The 18164-nt window shown below is 47.1% G+C and overlaps 5 protein-coding genes and 1 non-coding gene across 6 annotated transcripts; 3 read left to right on the top strand and 3 right to left on the bottom strand.

Moving 5' to 3' along the window:
• Positions 1–21: 21 nt before the first annotated feature.
• ASPWEDRAFT_170422 (NAD(P)/FAD-dependent oxidoreductase) lies at positions 22–1544 on the bottom strand (the record flags this gene model as incomplete). Its single annotated transcript, XM_040830617.1, has 2 exons — positions 22–1298; positions 1358–1544. The coding sequence occupies 2 exons, from the start codon at positions 1542–1544 to the stop codon at positions 22–24; spliced, it is 1464 nt and encodes a 487-aa protein (XP_040690596.1).
• Positions 1545–2369: 825 nt separating this feature from the next.
• ASPWEDRAFT_50323 (uncharacterized protein) lies at positions 2370–4081 on the top strand (the record flags this gene model as incomplete). The annotated part of the gene is made up of 5 exons (XM_040837416.1): positions 2370–2509; positions 2572–2799; positions 2854–2948; positions 3003–3092; positions 3153–4081. The coding sequence occupies 5 exons, from the start codon at positions 2370–2372 to the stop codon at positions 4079–4081; spliced, it is 1482 nt and encodes a 493-aa protein (XP_040690595.1).
• A 980-nt stretch (positions 4082–5061) lies between these two features.
• Positions 5062–6800, bottom strand: ASPWEDRAFT_170420 (Zn(II)2Cys6 transcription factor domain-containing protein; the record flags this gene model as incomplete). The annotated part of the gene is made up of 4 exons (XM_040830616.1): positions 5062–5829; positions 5879–6013; positions 6067–6669; positions 6741–6800. The coding sequence occupies 4 exons, from the start codon at positions 6798–6800 to the stop codon at positions 5062–5064; spliced, it is 1566 nt and encodes a 521-aa protein (XP_040690594.1).
• Positions 6801–8251: 1451 nt separating this feature from the next.
• ASPWEDRAFT_108872 (uncharacterized protein) lies at positions 8252–9791 on the top strand (the record flags this gene model as incomplete). Its single annotated transcript, XM_040828027.1, has 3 exons — positions 8252–8431; positions 8478–8581; positions 8633–9791. The coding sequence occupies 3 exons, from the start codon at positions 8252–8254 to the stop codon at positions 9789–9791; spliced, it is 1443 nt and encodes a 480-aa protein (XP_040690593.1).
• Positions 9792–10572: 781 nt separating this feature from the next.
• On the bottom strand, positions 10573–11872 carry gprC (the record flags this gene model as incomplete). Its single annotated transcript, XM_040827990.1, has 2 exons — positions 10573–11319; positions 11378–11872. 2 exons carry the CDS (start codon positions 11870–11872, stop codon positions 10573–10575), a joined length of 1242 nt encoding a protein of 413 aa, XP_040690592.1.
• Positions 11873–14246: 2374 nt separating this feature from the next.
• ASPWEDRAFT_t103 lies at positions 14247–14335 on the top strand. The gene has a single exon. It is a non-coding gene; the product is annotated as a tRNA-Val (tRNA).
• The last annotated feature ends 3829 nt before the right edge of the window (positions 14336–18164 follow it).

Here is an 18164-nt window from a genome sequence, read left to right as displayed (position 1 = left end):
CGAGCTAATTTTTGTGATTTCTCACAAATTGGACTTACACCCCCCATCATCCTTCAAATCCCGCTCCTGCTTCATCTTCGTCTTTTGGAGTGCGTTTTGATCTTCAAATCCCTTCATTAACACGTTGAACGGTTTCTCTCCTTCTCTCAGCTGTCTCCATTGCCAGCGCTGCAGCATATCCGACGGAATACTCTCAACACGATCTGCAACGAACCTTCCAAGGACAGGCAGGAACTTGAACCCATGTCCACTGCCACCTGTCGCTACCATGACGCCTGGTTTATCCGGAACAGCATCAACGACGAACTGGTTGTCAAACGAGTCTGTATACCAGCACAGTCTTGTGTTGGTTATTTTGATGCCATTCTCGCGCAGCTCAGGCAGATAAGTATCCAAGAAATGTCCAATCACTTCCGTTGATTTTTCGGGAAGCCCACTAATCGATGGGGATGTCCACTTGGTGACGGGCACACTCCGAACCCTACCATTAGATTGTTGTTGTGGGTTTGTGTACTTCGTGCCTCGATATCCGAGCTTCATGACGCCGTCAGGCGTGATTGGGAAGCCGTACAGGTTTCCTGCTGGACCCGCCCTTACTTTGTAGTTCCAGACCGGAAATTGGTCCGGTGAGAATCGCTTGAACAAATCAGAGTCGGTCGGGATTTGAAGCATAGCAATCGAACCGGCGGTGGTTTCACATAGCCCATCGATCTCGGGGAGAACACCCGGTGTCCAGCCCCCACAGGCCACAATGGTCAAGGCGGCTTCGTGGAGCTTTCCATCAGCGGTGATGATCCCGTTTACCTTGCCATTCTTCTCATGGAAGCTTTCGAAGGCACCTCTTTTTTTATCAAGAATAACCTTGACTCCAAGTTCTTGTGCCAAATGGAGTGCATATCGGCATGCTTTATCGGCATATACCAGACCGCCAATAGCATCCAGATAGCCGTCATATTTTCCATCTTTTGACTGGTGGAACGGGTCAACAGCATGGCCCAACCCGTCTGCTTGGGCCCTTGCAACCTCATTTGGATCTGTAAAAAGGTATTGTGTACGGCCCAATCCAGCCTTGGAGATGTTTTCGACAGACATTTTTTCAAAAGGGTTCAGCCCTTCGTCCCCGATGTGATAATTCCCACAATTTACATAGATTTTCTCATTCTTCGTCATACCAGGTGGCAACCTCTGTCCATTCGCAAGTGAGGCATTCCATTCGTTCCAGGTTTTAATTGCTTCCAACGTCAGGTTCTGATACCATACTTCGTGGCCGTATGCAGCACGGATGATTTTGTTGCAATCTGCAACTATGTGAGCCTGGATGTTATATGAAAAATCCGACATAGCAATGTCCACCTACCTGCAGACGCAGCATCACAGCCGCGATCAAAATCATATCGCGTTTCATGGTACGGCTGTCTGTCAAAGACGGTGACGTTTGTGAATCCTCTCTTTGCCAGATGAATAGCACTGCTGAGTCCGAAAACACCAGCCCCAATTATGACAATTGGGGAACTCTTCTCTGCAAGTGGGTTGCTCGAGGCCATCTTGTTTTGAGTTTTTCGGTCTTTGCTACTCTCCAGCATCACAGGCCACTCTTTAAACATATCCGACCGACCGATGTTCTCCAACTTTATCTTTACTCCACAAATCAGACAATATACTCTTCCATAGGTCCGACAGGAGTAACTAACTATATCGCGACATTCGTCTCCGAATAACGTCTTCCGCTTATCGTACCGCCTCCAACCCAGGCACCGCATGCAACGCTGTCTTCGCCTTGACCTTCCTCGCGTCCTCCTCTAGACCAGGCCTTCATGGGTCAGCAGGCTTCTATCTACTCCAGATCGCGAGATAAAGTCCTTGCGTACGGGGATAATCTGGGATGTTGTGAGGGGAACGCGGGGTCAACCTGGTTGTGTGTCTTATCAGTTACGTTTGTTCGGAAGCAACCGCCTCCAATTTACCACTTACGTCCAAACCCTTGCACCCCCGTGGCTTTGGTCCAGGATAGTCTAACTGTTTGATTCGACGTCTGGTTGTCGGTATCAAATTTGAGTATCATGTAGGCGCTTCAGGATATCACCTCTTTCGGTGGACTTCCGGCTAAACCACCACCACTTACGATGATAAGTATCTGTGATATGTTTCGTGTCGTCTGGGTAGCTATGATATTGGTATTACAGAATGCCCAGAGATAATATGCTGCAGGTCCAACTATCAGGCAGTCTTTGGCGTTTTGTACTGATCTTTGACTTTCTGTCGTGATATATAGTTAGATAGTTCTCACTCAAAATACCAGAAATATTTGCTACAGTCTTTGACAATCCCGTAATCATACTACTATATAACAGTACTAATAAAATCCACTCATGGAGAACCACAGGCCAGACAAAGACGATGCAAAGGATAACCCTATATCAATAACGGAGGAATCCGGCATTGGTACAGTGGAATCCTTAGCAATCGATGCCTCCATCGAAAAGTCCATCGTTAGAAAATTGGACTTCAGGTGAGGATATACCAGGAGTCCATCTATTGCCCGGAATCATCACTAACACCGTGTATGGATAGGCTTCTCCCCGTCCTCTCATTGATGTACTTCTTCAACTCGCTTGATCGAAGCAACCTCGGAAATGCGAAAACCGATGGCCTCGACGATGACCTCAACTTGAGGGGTAATCAATACAGTATCATCCTTGCGCTTTTCAATGTCACTTTTTGCCTTTTCGATCTCCCTTCGAATCTGCTTCTGAAGAAGTACTCGGGGAAGATTATGTTGCCTTCGATGATGCTGGGATGGTAGTAGCACTATGTCGCGCTTGAATTTTGTTGTGCTTGACTGACGTGACGCAGGGGATCGATCACACTCATCCAATGCTCCGTGCATAATTTTGCGGGTCTTCTTGTGTGTCGGGTGTTTATGGGGATTTTCGAGGCCGGTTTCATGGGTATGTTGATCTTCTTCATTGGAATAACTTGTTTGCTCACCCTGTACGGCGTAGCTGGCGTGGTCTTCTACCTCACGCAATTTTATAAGAGAAACGAGATTGCCTTTCGTCTTTCCATCTTTTATGGGACAGTGACTATTGCAGGTAAATATCTGGTTGAGTGTTTCTTGTATCCCGATTCGTACTCATGAGACCTTCAAATAGGAGCCTTTTCTGGTCTCATTTCCTTCGGGGTATTCCAGATTAAACACCATCTCCGAGGCTGGCAATACCTGTTCCTTTTAGAAGGAGGCTGCACAGTCATAATTGCCATTGCCGGCATGTGGCTTCTCCCTCGCAGCGGCACTCAGTGCCACTGGTTCGACGAGAAAGAGTCACACGTCGCCCAGCTCCGCCTGCTACAAGATGGGTCTGTGAGGACAACCGACAAGCTGAACGTCAAAGACGCTCTCAAAGCACTGATCGATTGGCGAATTATCGTCTGGGCAATCAGCTGCTTCTGTTACGGCGTCGCCCAGACCTCCGTTAGCAATTTCCTCCCGCAGATGGTCCAACAGCTGGGCTACTCGACCGTCAAAACGAACCTGTACACAGTCGCCCCGTACGCGGTGGGAACCGTCGTATTATGGGTTCTGTGTTGGTCGTCTGACTATTTCCGCGAGCGATCCTTGCACCTATCTGGTGCGCTGATGATCACCTTCGTCGGGTATATTATTTTGATCTGCATCGATGCGGAGAAGCACAGGCGAGTCGCGTACTTTGGTTGTTTCCTGTTGTGTTGCGGGGCCTTTGCGCCCACTGCTCTCTTTCACAGCTGGCATCTGAATAACATCGTGGTTGAGGGCCAGCGGGCTGCCATCACAGGGTTGATGGCTGGATCGGCTAATAGTGCTGGCATTCCGTCGAGTTTGGCGTTTGATGACCGTACTGCACCCAAGTATATGCCGGCTCTGATTGTCAACTGCGTTTTTCTCTTGACGGGTGTGGCAGTAATCTTGTGTCTGGGGACCTGGTTTCGATATGACAATCGACAGAGAAACAAACAGCAGGGTGTGAGGATGTCTGCGGGAGATATTGCGACAGAGAGCCTGATAGGAGGGTGGGAAGATCCCAATTGGAGATGGACGCCGTAAATACGACGATGTCGGGGTTTGGGGACTTGGAGATGGTGGAGACATCCACAATGAGGGCTTAGGGCCCGAACTACCCCAGTGACTAAGGCACCAAGGCATTTACGTCGGACATTCCGAAGACTTTCATAATTTGACTAGAATAAGCTCGTTTTAAACTATCTTTAAGCTATGAGTAGCCATCCAATGAATAAACCTGACATCAAATAGAGCCGGTTTGATTTCTCTTCTTACTTCGACCCAACCAGCATGCTATATTGTCACGTCTATGCCCTTTTGGAGCGATCAAGAGGAAATTCTCCGGCTTCATGCTCTCTGCAAGGGCCAATCGATCCTGGCAATCACTGAAGAACTTCACAATTGGCATTCGAAGTTCCATCCAAGCCAGTGAATTCTCAGATGGATCCGTGACCCGACACCAAACGACGAAAAGACCATTTTGGCTTTGGTTAGAATAAATTTTGCCACCGGGTAGCCAGCGTGATGCATCGAACGTTTCGGTATTGGAGAAAAGAGCTTCGCCTCAGTGTATCGTGTAGCTCTGGGTAGTCACAGTTATTCCCTAAGGTATGTAGAGCCCAAAAAAACAATGCACCCCTTTCTGGAACACTCTCAGGTAAGGCCCCTCGGTCAGTTCCATAGTCTCAATGTCTCCATTATCACTGCGTTGAGCGAGGAGGCTCTTGAGAGTAGCTTTGTCAAGGTCGACACTCAGGGTATAAACCTCTACTTCTAGCTGGTGTTGCAGTTTCGATTACGACAGTAATGCCCATATAAGATAGGACGTGGCTGCGGTTGTGTCTGAGCCCGCCACAGTCAGATTCCCAGCTTTCATGGTATCCCCATCATCTGTTACCGCGCAAATTTTATCTCCATAGATGATGGTCTGATCAAATAAAGCAAATATCATCCACCATGAAGTCGTCCTCCGTTCGCATTTAAATTGGAAATGCCTGGCAAATGACAGGCACAATGAGCATTGTTCAAGAAATGAGAGTTGCAGTATGCAATTGTGTGAAAGAAACTTGTTGGTTCAATAGGGAAAATGCGAGCTTGTTTCCCACCTTCTCGCCGATCTGTTGTAAGGTAGTTCGGCTCTGAGATACCTGTTCGGGTGAAGAATATAGACAGTTGCACACAAACCACATAGGCCAAAGTATGAGATACCCCCCTGCGGAACTGCCTATATCGAGTGACCTCGGTGAAGTCTGTTCTGGTATGTTTCTGAGTGCTGGTGTGATGTTATCACAGATATCGTCGAGTAGACATTTGATTTGATTCTCGAGCATGTCGACCACGGCCGGAATATTCATGTCAGGGCAGTCGATCAAGTCGGTCCGGTCGACAAGATTGCACAAATCTAGCATGCTGAGGTAGAATACCGTTTGAATGGCACGAACCAGAGCTAGAAACCCCGCTGCCCACCGACTTCGTGGCAGACAATTGGACCTGGTTAGTTTCCAATGCTCGGGTGCCTCGTCCTCCCACTCATTAATCTGTCTCAAAATATCCCGCGCATCCGACACAAGACTGCATATCCTCTCTCGCATATCAATTGAATGAGCGATGAGATCTGCCAATGCTTCGGAATCCATATTCAAGAGCTCTATGAATCTTCGACGGTGGGACAGTATTCTGTTGGAAAGTAGTTCGACGCCTGTGAGCATATCACCATCGCAAGGCATGATATTGTTGAGAAGAGGCTCGAAATGGGCATATTTGGCCTGTCCGGTCGCAACTGCTTGGATTTGCTAGATTGTATAAGCATAAGGCCCTCTCAAAATTGACAGTATGACGAACCAGCTGCGTGAAGGACCAGCCAAATAAAGCTTTTCCGCGAGGTGTGCTGAACTGTTCCCTTCCTCGAATGTGAACCAAAGCGTGTATTCCTGGCGTATGGGAGTTGTAAAGTTGCTCTCGTTCCCCGGAAAAATCCTTCGAGCGCTGTCAGTATAGCAATGAGCAACAATCCATTGGCGTTTACATACCACAAACATACTCAACACCAACGCAGAAGCAAGGGTCGCATCCTCCAAAACTGCCACAGGGCACCGTAGAGCATCTCTCAGGGCCACCATAGCCTTACCATAATATTTCCGAGCTCCGATATAAAGCGGCTTGAAACCGGTCGAGTTAAACAGCGTCAAGTACGACACGCTGAGCATTGCATTTTGAAAACAATCAGAATGCCAGCGTTGGACGTATAGTTCCGGAAGATGCGATAAGTGCCCCGACGGTATTCCTTCTTCGGCAGGTAAGATATGTTGATGACAGAAGAACCCGAGCGCCTGCTGCTCTAGAGAACTCAGCGAATATGGTATAGGTCGAGTTGGGAGCGGAGTGGTCGAAATGCCTTGAGATGAGCTTGGCGAGCCATTTGAGTCTCCGTGGGAGTGTTCGTCTGACGAATATTCAGGTTTGGACCTGATACAAAGCACATCACCGGTGTCCTTCCTATTCTTCTTCTTGCACGCTTTCCTGGGATCTCGTTTGTTAGGTTTCTCCGATCGCCATACAAATGTATCCGCATATCCAGGGCATTCTTGTCCGTAGATCATGCATCTTTTGCATCCAGGTTTCGCTTCGTCACACTATTGAAGTAAAGAAGGTTGTTAGTTATCTAGATTTTAGGGTTCTAGGAAAACACGACAGTAGTACCTACCCTGATCTTGCGCTTTCTGCAAAGCTTACACCCCGTACTTGGTTTTCCCTCATATACCATGATAGTAAAAAAACACCACTGTAACTTTTGTCAACTCGAGGCTGTCAACAGAGACTAGTGGGTCAAAATGTCCGATTTTCGTGATGTATCAGTCAGATCTATGTGGAGTGGCGGTTGCAAGATTTGCTTCATGCAGGCAACCATAAAAGCCGGTCAATTGACCTCGAAGTATTGGGCCATTGAGTACATCAATGCCACCCCTTCTCCGGGCATGGATGAGAGTAATAAGAGCAAAATTCAGGAAGATGGAGGGTCCTGCTATCGAATAATCATCCTAGGCAGAGTCAGATGACGCGTAACCCAATTCGGCATACCGCCCGGCAGTATATCCTGTTCATCAACGGCGTCATGTATTTAAGTTTAGAACAACCCAAGGATTTGCGAATCAAAACGTTCGAGAACTGAGCAGCTGGACCCTTGTGGACTCGAATTGTTCTCCTTTTTCTTATGAATCCAGGGACCGCGTATCCGCCAGTGACTAAGAACGCCTGGTCTTCACTTTCACAGTCGGATGTGCCGAGGTCCGGTGCCTCCGAAACACACGCTAGCCTGTTTGGGTGGCACCTTGCGAAGGTGTCAAGGAAGCATGGAAAGCTTGTTCATCCGAACTCCGGCCGGCGACACTATGAAGTGTTATGAACCAGGCTATTCGGAAATACAATTGCACTCACGGCGTTGCTGCCTTGCCTTGTCAGCTAGCTTGATCCGTGACCCACCAAAGATGCTCGATTTAAGCTCAGTTGGCAGGTCGATCAAGGGCGTGTAAGATTAATGGCTTACGCATTTAGATGAACGATCCGGGCACCCTATTTCGATGCTTGATAGCTTAATGCATAAAGAATGGCAAGCCTTCCGGCGCCGAGATGACAGGTTCAGTGATTGGCATGCAATATCGGTGGTGTCTCACCGCACTCCGATGGTACATATATACTTCAATTTTGAGCAGGCGTACTCCGTACCAAAGAATCTATTATCAGTGCGCCACATCCTGAATGAATCAGCATATGCGAAACAAGGAACCATCATTCTTAATGCTATTTCTTCTGGCAGCCACGTGGCTTGCTTATTTCATCCAACCGGACTTTTCAACACCGGAAGATGAACCAAGGAATCAACCGGTGGTAAAAATGTCCGAGTCCATACGGCATAGGATGAATTTTGAGCCTGATATATCTTGCGCCCAGATTCATTAACATCCTTTGTCGCATTTGATTGGCTTCCTGGATAGCGGCCTTTGCGTTTTGACAGGCATATCGCATGTTTAGCTTCATTGCCGGACGTGGGTCCTATTCAATTACCCCAGATGTTGGATATCTGGGGATGAAACGCGGGGTACAGGATTTGTCGGCATTTCGCAGGCCTTGTATGAGCCGTTGAATTGTGTATATATAGTGCGTTATGCCCATGGAGGTGAATCGACAAGTGCGGTTGTTTTGTTCAGAATCGCAGTCATGGATGCAACCAAGAAAGAGACCGAATATATTGAGAATGTCGACTCTGTCAAGAACAACAAGGTCTTGGGAGACTACTCCGGGGCTACGTCCAAGACAGACCCTCGAGAGATTCGTTTAGTCCGCAAGTTGGACTTTCACATAATGCCTATCGTCTGGGCCATGTACTTTTTGAACTATGTATGTGTCAATACCCCCAGGCGAGACAGGCTGTTAACAATAAAAGCTTGACCGAAATGCCATCGCCCAGGCCCGGTTGAACGATATGGAGGAGCACCTTGGCCTTGTTGGTTCGCAATACAACACCTGCATCTCAATCCTCTTTGTTGGGTTAGCCTTTCTCACTCCTAGCCATCGGTCAATCTATACTGACTATGATAGGTACCTCCTCATGCAGATACCCTCCAACATGCTCATGTCCTCCAAGAAGGTCAGACCCTCTCTCTATATGAGTGTCTGCATGGCCAGCTGGGCCGTCGTCTCGTCATGTACAGCCCTGACAAAAAGTTACGGAGGCCTCGTGGCAGTCCGCTTCATGCTGGGGATCGCCGAAGCCCCCTTCTACCCCGGAGCACTCTTCCTCTTCTCACTCTTCTATACTCGCAAGGAGATTGCGTTGCGGCTGTCCATATTGTACACCGGGAATATTGTCAGCACCGCATTCTCGGGTCTCATTGCAGCCGCCACGTTCGCTACCCTCGATGGCACCCACGGTCTCAAAGGCTGGCAATGGCTCTTCATTATCGAAGGCGTGGTCACTTTTGGGACGGCAATCCTCGGGATGTTCCTTTTACCAGATCATCCCCTGGCGACTAGATGGCTCACACCAGAGGAACGACAACTCGCTCACAGCCGCATTCTAGCGGACACGGTTGATAGCGAGCAATCACAGGGTGTAATGGCAGGCTTGAAACAGGCCTTCCGTGACCCCCGGCTCTACCTCCTTGCCTTAATGCAGAATATGCATCTTAGCGCTTGCGGGTTTAACAACTTCTTCCCTACTGTCATCGAGAGCTTGGGGTTCAGCGACACCATCACCCTTGTCCTGACCTGTCCTCCCTACCTGGTCTCAGGAGTGGTAGCCATCATCGCCGGTACCACATCCGGCCGCTTAAACGAGCGTACCTGGCACATCACGGGGTGTATGGGAGTTGCCGTTGTGGGATTCATCATCTCATGCGTTACTCTCAACACCGCGGCGCGATACCTCAGTTGTTTCTTGTTTACCAGCGGGGCGTATTCGGTAAATTCGATGATTCTGGGATGGGTGACCGCCACGTTAGGTCAAACTCCCGAGAAAAAGGCCGCATCGTTGTCCTTTGTCAATGTCATAGCCAACGCATCATACATATACACGGCATACCTCTATCCCAGCAGCGATGGACCAAGATACCTTATCGGGATGGCGAGTAACTCTGCCTTTGGTCTTGTCACGATACTCTCCGCCTGGGGGTTGCGATTTTGGCTTCAAAACACCAATAAGAAGATTCTGCGGGGCAATATTTTGGGGAGTCAGGAAGGGCTTCTCTATGCATACTGACCGTTCAGGCTGTTAAAAGAGGTTGTTGTTTCTGTGTCTGGACTCAAGTGTATTCGGAGGCGGAGCTATCTGGTCATTGCTTCCGTTTAGGTTCAATAATCAGTTTTGAATTGTTAATGCTGGCAGCAATGTTGAAAATCCTTTTCTTGGTAAATCTCAGCAGACAATGTGCAAATCTTCTAGTTCTCAAGTTTCGTGGGCGTAGTCAGACATTGCATTGATTCGCTCGACGCCCTAGCCAATGCACAGTGGCTGGCCATAGGTAGCCAGGTAGACGCATGCATACCTATGTCGTCAGTACATGTTCTTCCTTGTTTATAGAAATGAGATCTTGTAGTATAAATTCGTCTTATGATAATAAGACTTGTTCAATTGTTATGGGTTCACCCAGCCATTGAGTCGGCCGAGTGCCGTCCAAAAAACCCATTCATCAAGACCATCGCAAGACATTTCGGTTGTCTGTCCATCCAGAAAGGTAATAGATACAAAGTATATATACAGGAGTGAAGTGTAGATGGCCGATGGGCAAACCATCACCTTGGGATAATAGAAAAGGAAAAGGAAGAAAGGAAATTTCGTCGAAGTATGGAATCACAAGGCGTCATGACCAAAATGAACATCAGGTCTCAGGAAGTGACAGGGGTATTAGGAAATATAATAAGGAAAAATAGGGGTGGGTATGAAAGAGAACATAACACGTCGGCATTAATCTGGCATCCAAGCTCTGCCTTTCGAGGGAATGAACACGTATAAAAATATATGGGGCAGAAGCCATTGCCACCTATCTCCCCCACATCCTAGAAGATGGGTCGGGACTTTTGGGATGGCTCATGGAACCTTTGCTGGATCGGTCGCTTCCTTCACCCGCGTCCGGATATGCTGGTTCGGATGTAATTTCAATCGTAGTGTGCTGATACACCTTTCCGATAGGCGTCATCTCGACACCATTCTGCACGATGTTGTCCGTGGAGCCATCGCGCATAGTTTGGTCGATAATATCGTCCTCGTCGTCGCGACCTCTATGGGTGCGCAGAGCGCTGATATCGGTCCGAGTGAGCTTCGGGTCGGCGGTGATGGTGGTAAGGTGATTGTCCGTCTTGCGGCCCTTGCTGCTTGCAAATTTGTTGTAGCTGCGGTCATTGCTTGGCTCGGATTCGATGATCAAGTTGCGACGTGTGAGGGTATAAAGAAGCACATCGACCCAGCCAGAGCTAGTGATGACGGCACCGGCAACACAGAAGTAAACCATACTTGGGCTTTTACCTTGAGCTGTAGCCATACGTCCAGCGGCAAGGGGAAGCGAGAGAATAATGTAAGCAATAGGGTAGATAACCATGTATCCGATGACACGGCGAAGGCGACGGAGACTCTCCGTGTGGCTGCTTCCAAGAATGGCTGATTGGGCGATTCTTCGACGCAATTGAAACCACATAATGGCGTAAAGAGAAACAGTGCCGAATTCCGCAAGGAAAATCCAGATATAGTGTGTCCATAACCGGACGGCTTCATACTCCTCGCTAATCCAGCACTGAGAGCCAATATGTTAGCGAATTTTTCCCTAACAAAGGAGCAAAATTGCAACTTACCCAAGCTCCCGAAGGAACAAAAACGTATCGCCCGTGAGAAGCCAGCGGAATGATGACCAGAACGACGATGAAGACCCACAGGCCAACAACCGCAATGACGAAAGACCTATGGCTCATCTTGTGTCCCAAAGCTACCAGAAGGAACGTATGGATGGCGATGGCGAGCACAAACAGACCACTGGCAGGATCTCCTATCTGCAGCCATAATCCTTCGAGGAAGCATCCCGCTGAGTCAGCTGTGATCTTGTCCTCTGTGATCCATTTGAAACAAATCAAGAAGGCGAGCGATTGCTGCAAGTCGGCCAACACAAGATTATAGATAAGAATAATGTATTGGTTGTAACCGATGTATCTCGCATAGTTGGAACGCCAGAATATCAATCGGTATGTAATGAACGAAATGAGAGCCAAGGTCGCGATGAGGGATATCAGCGCGAAGACCGCTATAGCTACCAATCCTCGGTGTTGATCAGCCGGTAGAGGGTCGATATCCATCATAACACGGGGCATCAGAGCGTTGCCCTCGTCGGCATCGCGGGTGCGCATAAAATTCAAGACCCGAATAAGACTCATTGTTAAGTGATTTTCGATGATAAATTCGAGCACCTCACGATCATCCTCTTGTTGAACTGGGAAAGGGTAACGAGCGTCTTTGGAAGGCAGGACAGGATGGTATCTTCAGGAAACACACTGACAAAGATACCGGAAGCATCCGGTGGTCTGATATAGAAAAGGTCGCCAGGCCTGCGATCCAGAACTCCTTCGAATTGGGGAAGTCGACTTGTCTCAGGGGTCGAATCAGCAGTAGGATTCAGAGATCACCCAGCTTGAGAAAAAACCCAAAAACAAGAAGATGGAAGGGCAGAGGAGAAGAAAATCAGCGCCGCACAATTAGAAATTATTAACTGCGATAGCACCGGAGCAAATAGCCACATGCCGAAATACATGGTGGGCGACGTGGAGAAGACTTCCAACCGCGCAAAGCTTCTGCTTGGTTCTGGGACTTTAGTTGTCTCGATCCAGAGTTGACCAACGATCATATTAACTCTATTAACAAGACCCAGGCCGTGAAAGCGTCTCCACAAGTCGTGTCCCTCCCATGACAGGGGTTCAGCTTTTCAGTGTATAATATCGTAATAATAATGCTATCGATAGCGGGAACCTTGGCCAGGGATTATCGAATAGAAGTCTGAAACCAAACTCTGCAGGTGGCTCTTCCTCATGCCGCGCGGAGTTCTTGATCTTAGGCTTGCCTACAACCATGGGTGTGTACATAGATAGTACAGGCATAAACACGAGCTCGAGCTGTGCGTACAGTAGTTTCGATTCTATACCAGGCACAAAAAACGATCTTTGCCCCTATACACCCAGTTCAGAAACATACTCCGCAGTGGCTTGCCTGGCTGATTGGCCTGTGAGATGATTCGTCTCTTTTAGTACGCCATAGCCCACAAGGCGTCGTTTGCTTTGTTGTTATCTGTGTTATGGCTTCAACGGTATTCAATTATTATTGACCTGGGAACTCTCTCTACATGGAGACCAAGGACACTATTTCTAGAATCCGAGCGGATGGATTCGAATCCCTGGCCTATTATTGTTGTGGGATGTGAACTAATAAATGTATTATCATTGCAAAACAACACGGATATCATGATCGGGGGCGGAGAATTTGCCACACCATGATGATCGAGGAGGCGGAATTGAAAAACAGACGGAATACAAGGCCACGGTGACCCCGCAAGATTGTCAAGGAGCCGGGAAAGACAAAATTATCCTCTTTCCGGTTACCGAGGAATTTCTTTAGTGGGAGCAAAAAAGTAATTTTGATCAGAAATATCGATGTGGGACCGCAATGGCAATTCCAGAAGAGTCAAGATCTGCCCTGGTCGATCCGTTTTCCGTTGACTACTAGAGTATGCCTGTACCAAATTGGTATCACGTCTTGTAATAATGAAAGACTTATGGACCGTGACACAATGTTGATAATCTGGCACCATTGTCATTGGACAAAACTAGACTTCGGGCTGCACCGACACAGCATGGTCAATGTTGGCTGTTCGACCATGGTTGCGAGCTTTGCTATCCAAACGGAGACATGCCGACAGAAGTTACCCTGGCTGTCAAGTGTCACGAACGCAGGGCTAAGCTAGCACCGCAGAGCATGCTGCTACCAGGTACTTTGATTATTCGCGCCACAAACCAAGTGGGCGGCATTTATAAATCGGTCGGCCATGGGTATTGCCGACAATATCTGATAGGGGCCGTAGGAATTTCCGAAGAAACAACGCGGGTTTCGGGTTGCGTGGCCGTACGAAATTTACCCCTTTGTGGAATGAGGACAGACTGTACGAGGGCGATCCGGCTAGTCAGGCCTGTCCATCTAGTACCAACAGCGTTAAGGGAATTAGTTAGTGATTTATCAACTTGAAGCAAATTCAAAGAGCAAGCAATGAGAGGATAGTGGATACAGGCTAGAAATCACTAGCACTTGGACACCAAGTCATGTCAATGAAGTGGTTGAACTTACATGTTATGTGAGACATTTAAACTGCACCCCGCATTGGTGGATAGCGACTAACTTGGGATCGACTGAAAGCCGAGACACATCGTCTCGAAGCCGTCGTTTTTGAGAGCAGGATCGCTGACACAGTTAGAGTGATATTAAATGGTGTTGAATAGAGATGAATCAAGGGGCAGAAAGTCTGAAGACGGCTTGGGCGATGGAATTCATTGTTGAGGGCTGCTAGGATGGGGAGTTGGGGACGGGATGTTGGAGATGTCAAAAGACACCGCAAAACAAAAGCGGCTGGGATGTCTATGTGCTACACTGGATTATGAAGCACTTATAAGAAGCAAGTGACATCAAGTCGGCCGGATGGTGTAGTTGGTTATCACGTATCGTTAACAGTCCTTCAACTGAATCCGATAAGGTCCTGGGATCGAACCCCAGTCTGGTCATTCTTTTCTTCTTCTTTTTCTTTTGCTTTTTCCCCCTTCGTTCAAGGCTCCTCCACTTCTCTTGATCAACATATCATGTTTTCTTTTTTTTTTCTTTTTTTTTTCTTTTTTTTCGCCTTCTCCAAGCGTCTCCATTTGCATCCACCAGAGAGTAACCATGATCTACGACAGCTCAGCAATGTACAGTCAACATCTCCACGTCTTGTGATCGCATTCTCGCCACTACTCGTGATAATCCTCCTCTGGCTTCAGCCTAGTCATCTTGAACACCAACCAACACCAATGTCCAGTGTCCACCGGTGTCAATATTCAGTGGCTAAATTCGGTGGTCTTCGGGCATGCACTCCGTGAATGTCAATCAGGGACTCTACATAGTATGTCCTTTAGCCACGCCACCTAGTCATCGATCATCATACTATCAATGGTGTAAGTTCAGAACCCAGCACCAGTTAAAATGTCGTACAGCAGGAGATGCTTATTCTAAACTGGATCCTGTAGAGCTGAACCTCGGCTTGACCGTCCACGATCCACACACCTGGGACATGCCAGTGTCACCATGCCACCGTGTCTATTGTCTACTATTGCTGCTTTGGCGCTGCTAGAGGCTCTCTGCTGAGTTGAATCCTTCGAGATAATCTTAATCTTCGAGGGATGCGGACTTGTCTGAACAGCCTTGTGCAGATCTCCAAATCCTGCCCTTTCCATAAATTTTACCGTGACTCACTGCCGATCGGCTTCAAGCCTCACTGACCGCAAAAAAGTTGCTTACAGCTGGACCCCCAATCCGCTCTATTCCGTCCACTAGTTTTATCAACTACACTCGCAGTGTAACAGTACAATTCCGTCAACGATCTGTTAGCGGCCCTGTCAAGTTGCTAATGCAGAAATTTGGCAGGTCAGCCATCCATAATCCCCTCATAACTTCCCACTGTTGACTATGTGGGTAATGGCAACAGTACACATGAACGATTTCCCATGTGAATGTGTTTCCGTACAAGGATTACTAGCACCTACGGTAGTCTTAATGCAATTACCAATATTTCGGGCAGGTCGACCACAGCCAACCTTCCAGGCACCGTATGTACGTGGCGAATGGCGATAAGTCAACTTCATAACGGACGGCAATGGCCCATAAGGAAACAAAAACTGGATCTGCCCTTCAACGGAGTAGTAAATAAGTTGACATTGATCACTACATACCAAAGCACCCAAATACAACTTTTGGGGGGGATGAGTCTTCTTGACTTCCAGTGTTAAGATGGCTGCTCTTCCACGGGATAGAGACTTGTTCGCCGTCATACTCTGTGCCTTGGTTGGTATTTTTTCTACGTACATTAATAGCCGTCCACGGGTGTGGGTCTGTCTGGCCGTCAGGGGCCTGTCTATCCAACCCTGACCAGGTACCAAAGAATCCCAGTCTTGTCAGTTGGAAGTCCAACAAATTGAGTCGATCTCTCAACGTGGCCATACATATCATAGATATGGCCATGTTTCTTTAATTACATTGTCCTTCTGGACTGTGGGTTTGGACAATCGCATTCAAGAAGATCATTATTAATTGTTCTTCGCGGGCGGGTACGGCGCGGTAAACACTATTAGCAGTGCCCCTAAAGCCTGGATAACACCACTACAATCGGGTCATCTCAGCCGTTGCTGATGAGCATCGGTATTATTTCCAGAATCCCAGAATCCATGCACCAGGATCGACGTCGACGCCACACCAATTTCGACCGTTCTGGCAGGGGATATGCATGCTTACAAACTGGGTAGTGGTGAATACTACATCATTACACGGCTCTTTCTAAAGCTGGACTGGCGTTCTTGGCCTTTTGCTTTCTTCCACTCCAAGATTCTTGGGAGTTCCTCGCGATTCCTCTTTTTTTTTTGGAGCCTTCTCTTGGAACCCCTGGCCAAGACGAAATTTGCCCACCTAACGCTTGGCATCTCGGGGGTTTCTAGCAAATAAGCTTTTTTCTGACTCGCTATCAAAAGATCCCATTGCAGACTACTCCAGCCTCTGCAGGCAACACAAATACACAATAACATCCAATATTGGATTTGATGTACGGGTTATTATCGACGGGATCTCGACCATGGGCCAAAAGTCTACAGGTCCTATTTGCGCCATTGCACCTGCCTACTATGTAAGCCACTGCGCTATGGACTCCTGTGGGACTGTTCCACAACGGTCCCATATTACTCCAGAGATTTGGTAAACATTCATCCCATGATCCTGCAGAGCTGAAAACGGTCCTCAGCTTTATCGTTCCTTCGCCCCCAATGTCAGTGTACACGGTGAACGAGTACAATGAGCCATCATTTGAAGGATCATGACGTATGGCTGGGTCTTTGCAAGTATCGAATACAACAACACAACACATAACAGCTTGCAACTTTCATCAACTTCTAGGTCAAATATTCACCATTCATCCATCCGGTTGTGCATGCCCTGTACATGCCATGGGACACTATGGAATACCGTGTTGGCAACCTGGCTCTACGTAACAAACCACACAGGCGGAGTTTTCCGCGGCATTAACAGTTATCGCCATTTCTACTCATGGCATAATCGCAAGCACGGAGTCACCTGCACAGAATTAGGAAAAGTCCCCAAGATCTGCACATGGGCATTATTATCAGCATCCAATAGTCTTGGACAAGCAATGCCACTTTCTTGGTGGGGGGTTCCCGACCTCCATATCTCCAAGAGTCAAGACGATATTCAACACACTATGCATAATACTGACTCGTAGCCCTACGAGATTGATGGGATTATGACGATGATTCGATATTTATGCGTACTACTGCCCCAATCAGGGAAAAGAACATGCCGTCTACAATACGTAAGATGGTCGAGAAAAACCGCAAAAACCAAAATGCCCAAAGAAGAAGTTATCCCGGTAAACCAAATTCAGATCCAACATTTTTTTTTCCAGCAGGAAATAGAGTCACTCCTGTAGATTCCATAACACGCGCTTTTGAAAAATGCGGTCGCGACTCCTATAACAACAATCTTAGATATCAACATTTTAACATGGAAACATGCCTTTTCTGGATAAAAAGCTAGTATTTCTATAGAGGTGAGTTATTCGTTTTGTTTGAAATATATATTAACCTTTCTTTTCCAGGTATTCCATAGGTTTTAGTAAAAATATTAAGAATTTCTTCTTAAAAAGCCACTCCTTTATAACCTTAAATTTGATTTGAAATCTATCTATTATCCAATCGTAGCCTTAAGATATTATCTTAATACTTGAGTCAGTGGTTCATTATGGCTAAATAATAGTTATACTACTTTTTTCTTTAAAGGGGTAAAATATTGTCAATTAAGATTCTAACGATTTTTTAAGGGTATTCTAGAACTTTTGCTATAGAATACCCTATAAAACCTCAATAAAACTGGTTTAAAAACTAGTTTTATTATTTTATATGGTATTCTCTTTATTTTAAAAATACCATCTCTTTCCTTTTCTCTTACTTTTTCTCTTTTCTTACTAATTTCTCTACTTTTTATCTTCTAATCCATTCTTCTCTCTACTGACCATGTTAAGCCTTCTATTCTACTCATTTTTCTCATATTTATCATTGTATTTTTATTCTAAAATAGTATGTATGGTGTAGTAAAGCAAGGTGGTGATTTTATTTTTTCGGAAGCGCGGGTCTTATTAAAACCACGGGAGTGACTCCGAGATCCCACGGGTGGAACCAGTCAACGCTCATCCATGGAACGCATTCTCGGCCGTCTTGCCAGGGCCACCACGGGGCCTTGCAAAGATTGAATTGTTTAGTTTTACTTACCTGACTCCCCGGTGAGCTTATGCCCTGTGAT

The sequence above is a fragment of the Aspergillus wentii genome (genome assembly GCF_001890725.1).
Source record: "Aspergillus wentii DTO 134E9 unplaced genomic scaffold ASPWEscaffold_3, whole genome shotgun sequence".
NCBI lineage: Eukaryota > Fungi > Ascomycota > Eurotiomycetes > Eurotiales > Aspergillaceae > Aspergillus > Aspergillus wentii.
Note: the sequence above shows the minus strand (reverse complement) of the source record. Positions and strands in the feature narration are given on the sequence as shown.